The 5,182-nt window shown below is 39.1% G+C and overlaps 1 protein-coding gene across 1 annotated transcript in view; it reads left to right on the forward strand.

Annotated features, from left to right (window-relative positions):
- WDR64 (WD repeat domain 64) overlaps positions 1-5,182 on the forward strand; it is a 105,809-nt gene that overhangs the window by 49,560 nt on the left and 51,067 nt on the right. The window contains exons 6-7 of the mRNA XM_019647555.1: positions 818-944; positions 3,670-3,818. Of these exons, the coding sequence (XP_019503100.1) occupies positions 818-944; positions 3,670-3,818 (276 nt within the window). The remainder of the gene's footprint in view (positions 1-817; positions 945-3,669; positions 3,819-5,182) is intronic.

The following is a 5,182-nucleotide window of genomic DNA, read 5'->3' on the forward strand; positions in this document are numbered from 1 at the left end:
TTATTTAAGACATGCTAGGAAATATATTCCTTGAAGAAATCACACTTATTTCTGAAATTTAATCATACTATCACTTGCTAAAAAAAAAAGAAAGAAAATGAAGAGTAAGACCAGTAATTTTAAGTAACAAAGGGTAAACTTGACCTAGTTTTGCTGGATTTGTTCTCTGTTCTCTTTTATCAACCCAAGTTCTAGCTGAGTAATTACATAGTTCCCTTTCCTGCCTCAAAGGAGAGTTTTAATAACCTATTTGTCCATACTCTTACTATATTTATATATTCCTCAAAACTTCTTTCTATAATTCTTACATTGCTGGACAGGAGGAGGGGGGTGTTCTTAGAAACCTCATTCAGATTTCTAGAAAACTCATTTAGTAAGATGTTCCCATCTTCTTAAGTCATGAAAGAGCAATTTGAAACCCTCCACCTAAAATATGTCTTCCCTCTATTTTCTAATCCATACTGTAAAGAGAAGTGTGGTTTCAATTGAACTGTAAATCGTAATCGGTCTTTTATTATTTCTCCAAATTCTTAAAGAATAATAAATACTATGTTTTCCCTTCCCTTCTGTAATGATAGAAAAATCTAGTTCTCTTAAGCAAACTTTTAATCACTGCTGCTGTTTTCCTCTGATATTAATGAACAATAACTGAACTATGAACCAAATTAGAGTTTAGCAAATGTGTGCTCATCATATAAATTATACTTTGCTGCAAGATTTTAAGAGCGTATTACAGACTGGAAATGCATCACGTAAATTGCTTTGAGTGAGGAAGGTAAAGTGTAAAAGTGGTGAGCTGTATCCTTAATTCCCCCAGGTTTTCAGGGTGTGGGATATACAGACTCTTTCTCTACTACAAGTCTTCCATGACAGCCAGGGACGAGCAGGAGACATGCAGATTTATTCCATGATATATGATTCCAGCCACGGCATGCTTATCACAGGTAAGTGTACTCAATGAATGGCAAATAAACTCATCTCTTGACTTTTCACCTTCTTTAAACTAGCACGTGAGCGCAAACTTGGAGAAAAACAAAACTCGGAAGGGACTTTATAAACCTTGATTCATCACAGTACATATTTAATTCAATTCCACTCCTCCTCGTATTTCCATGGCTTGTGGGTAAAATGTGCAGCTGAACTTCTCTGAAAATGATGCGTCGGTGCTCTCAGTTCTTGAATCTAGGAAGGTGTGGTGTGGGTTACGCAGAAAAGCGGGATGTAACCTGTTGCTAATACAGGGCAAGTTCAGGTCTGTTTTCACTCTAAGGTGCAGAAATATGGTCTACCTTAGAGCAGCTGCACCAGTTTTCTTGAGCAAAGCAATTTGGCCCCAGGCATTCTGATACTGAGACAGTAGTTACTCAGTAAGAAAGGTGCTGACCCTCCTACCTGCCTTTGCTTCTAGACATGGAACAGTGACAGAGGATAGTCCTGAATGACAGATCCCCAGTGCTGATGCCAACGGATTTGTTGCCTCCTTTTCTTGTTGCCTCTTAGAAACACATGCTTACTAAAGGGACAAAGGACCTGCTAGGCATTTAGCTAGAACACTGTTTATATGCATAACCTCAGGCTTTAGAAGAAAGAAGAACCATATTGATAATACTCTTCCTTCTGGAACACCAACCCAGAATGCATTTCCTAAGCATTTTTCCAGTGACCACCTGCTCTGGCTTCCTCTGGGATTACTTAGGGCGGGGAAGTGGCTGGTTCTATCTTTGCTGTTGGAAAATAGAATTATTTTGAACTTTTGAGTTCCTTCTGGATTAAGAGTGAGTTAGCACTTCATGCTTGATACATAATTTTACATCTTGTTAAACAGAACTTAATTCTAGTTGTAAGTGTCCCTAAAAACAACGTACTAACGATTGCAAGCAAATTTTCTCTCTTAGTGCTCCAGCTTGCATGTTTGATTACTGGGCTCATCATTTCCACCCCATTTATCATCAGAGAAATAACTAAGGACTCTAGTATCAAGACAAAAAAAAAAAGAGGGACAGGAAATCAAGATTTCTTCCTAATTTTATGTAATTGCGATAGTATTTTGCTTACAAATAGAGCTCTGCGTATTGCTTCATCACTAAAATTGCGTACATTGACTGCACCCATCAACTTGGCATCAGAATTCCATGAAGCTTCCCTCTCAGATTTTAATTCATGGTTTGATTCAAACGAAGCAGCCATAGTGATCTTCTTAACCCCAACGACAACAGCCCTACATTCTAGAAATACTATGTAGAATAATATGCTGTGTCACTGTCATTGCTGTTGTTATTGTTACCGCCCTTATTAAGACAGCCACCATTTGTATAGTTCTTTCACAAAGTGCCGTCAGGTACTTCATTTTGTTTGATCTCCACAATCACCACATGAGGTGAGAATTATTATTTATCCTATTTTATAAAAGACAAAGCTGAATATCAAAATTCAAGTTCAGCTGACTAGTAGAAGGACTCAAGGTTGAAAGGTAGAGCTGGGATTCGATCCCACAGCTTCTGACTCCTGAATCCACAGTCTTCCTCGGTACTGCATTATTTCCATAGCTATAATATAAGGAGCCAAAAATGTTGAGGATTGCCACCTCTTCATAAGCATATTTAGATTTGCTGATGTCAGTTCTGAATAAAGTTAGTCACAGTCTATATAATGTTAAGGGTTCTACCAAGAAGATTCAAGTGTTATTTGATTAGCTGCTTATGATATTCCTCATATTTCCATATTGAGATATTTGAACTGAAAAATATTCTCTAGAGAGCCATCACAGTCCTTCTTTACACACAAATAGATTATTTTAAATTTTAAACACCTTAGAAAAGTGTTTAGTAACTCCTACTGAAACTTTTCCTAATGTTGAGATTTCTTTGGAGAGACTTGAGAAACTCAACGCAAGGAAAGGAAATCCCCATCAAAAATAAGGCAGAGGTTTCATTTTTGTTTGAGCTACGGGATGCTCTGGAATTCTTATTTATATTTCCAGACATTACACTTAACCAAGAGTTTGAGAGTTTAATCATACTCACAGATTACCGTATTCCTATAAAACCAAACCAAACATCCTTAGAAGAATGCAGGTAAGGAATACCTGCTCTCCATCTATTTCACTACGGTGATTTGGAAAATAATCTTATTTAATATTAATGTTGCAAGAACTGGCTTGCAATCATTGTTACTGGTTACATTTCATAAGACCATGTTTACAATGTGCTTAGCATCCATTGGTTGAAAAGGGCTTTCTAACAATAAACTCTAAACACTAAATGGCAGCTTACCTTCAGCAGAAAGCTGTCTCCATTTGGTTCATAGTTATTACTCTTCACCAGATGGAGAGGTGTGCAGTAGGCACTCTAAATGGGGAAAAGTAGACTATAAACAATAGGAAAATGGGGATCACTGAAAAGAGGATATCAATGAAATCCACATGGCCTGCACTTGAAAACTAATGAAGCCCAAAACGAATGCTTTCCTCTGGCTGAACCACGTTTGCTTTATCTATCAAAATTGTTTTAGAGTAAATGAATGTATTTTTACATCATTAAAGACTTCCTAGGCATTGGTATTACTAAGCTCACTGGTTGGCTGTTTCTAAACACAACTGGTTGGATAAAATCCTTCGTGATTCAAAACTTCTAATATTGGATATTGATGAGATTGTTATCTCTGTTCCAGGATCTAATGTTATCGACATGTATCCTTTGACTCGGATCATACAAGATACAAAACAGATTCCTCACACTCATGAACGAGAAATCAATGTCTTGCTTTACAACAAATATTTTCACCAAGTACTTACTATCTGCTCTGAATCCATAATTAAGGTAAGTACATATTGACTCTTCAGAAAGAAAAACGCAAAGCAGATAGAATTTTCTCTTCTTACTGGTAAGTCATTGAGTGATTAAGTAAAAATAGTGGCACATCTGATGAGACCCTACACTTGAGCTATTTTTAAGCTTTCCTGAACACATGAAAACAAGTATTTGAAGCCAGCTCAGGCTGCTTGGTATTAAGTCACATGCTCATTAAGTAAATACAGCTAGTAGTTACTATCAAAATAGGAATTTTAAAGAAAATATGTCAAGGAGAGAGAAGTAATATATATATGTATGTTTTTTTTTTTAACTGAGCTATGGAAAAAGGGTATGTTAAGAAGGAAGGGAAAGAAATTGATAGATGTTTCTTATAACCCGTAGAGGTGTGAAATATGTGCCAAGTGCCTTAAACCCATGACCTTACTTAATCCTCACAATAGTTCTCTGTGGACAGATCAAGCTCCATTCTGAAGGTGAACAAACTAGGGCTCGGAGAGAACAAGCAACGTGCCCCAGTTCACACAACTAGTAAGCATCAGGACTGGGATATGAACCCAGGTTTGTCTGATGTGAATGCCTCTGTCCTTCCCTCTGCATTCCTCTGGCCCTGCCATTACCGTTCCCCAGAGGCCAGAGCACCTGACTGTCCTAGGCGCATCTGTAATTACGACCACTGCGGTCATCTAGCAGTGATGGCTAATGGTGTTTGCTTCTAGCGTTCATCCTTTCATTCCACGCATGCCCGCCAAGAGAGCCATGGGGCTGTAGAGCGTGTTGCTCTGCAAACCCTTCAAATCCCCTCTCAATCCTTGAGCTTCTCTGCATATCTACCGGAGATTTTCTCAGGCCAAAGTCTCCTGAGCTCAGCCAGTTATCACTGTTTCTGGCAATGCCTACAGAGTAAGTAGAGGGAACTTAAACCTGTCCTGCTTTCATGCACTATGACCTTTTATGGGGAAAACATCTTCCCTGTAACAGTGCAAGGTGGGAGGAAGACATCTAGGTGAGTTTCCGTACCTGATTGGTTGGAGAGGGACCGTACATCAGGCCAGGAAATGGGTGACCTCTGAAACCTATGCTTAAGCTGCCTCTGTCCCCAAATAGCTTGAGGGGAACCAAAGTCATCCTATGTTGCCACTTCAGTGTATTACTCACTGGCAGTGTAATTTACATATGATCTTGGCAGCTCCGTGAAGAGGGAGAGATTCAGACTGAGGGGCTGCAGGACTAAAGTCCCTACTGTGTTTCTAAAGCACGATAATGATGGCCCATGACATGTTTCTGGGTTTTCTGATCACACTCAGCCTAACTACACAGACAGGCTTCTCTGAAGTCTCAGCCTCCCCCTCTCCATCCCCTGCCCCCCCCCC

This window comes from Hipposideros armiger, unplaced genomic scaffold, assembly GCF_001890085.2.
Source record: "Hipposideros armiger isolate ML-2016 unplaced genomic scaffold, ASM189008v1 scaffold_113, whole genome shotgun sequence".
In the NCBI taxonomy this organism is placed as follows: Eukaryota; Metazoa; Chordata; class Mammalia; order Chiroptera; family Hipposideridae; genus Hipposideros; species Hipposideros armiger.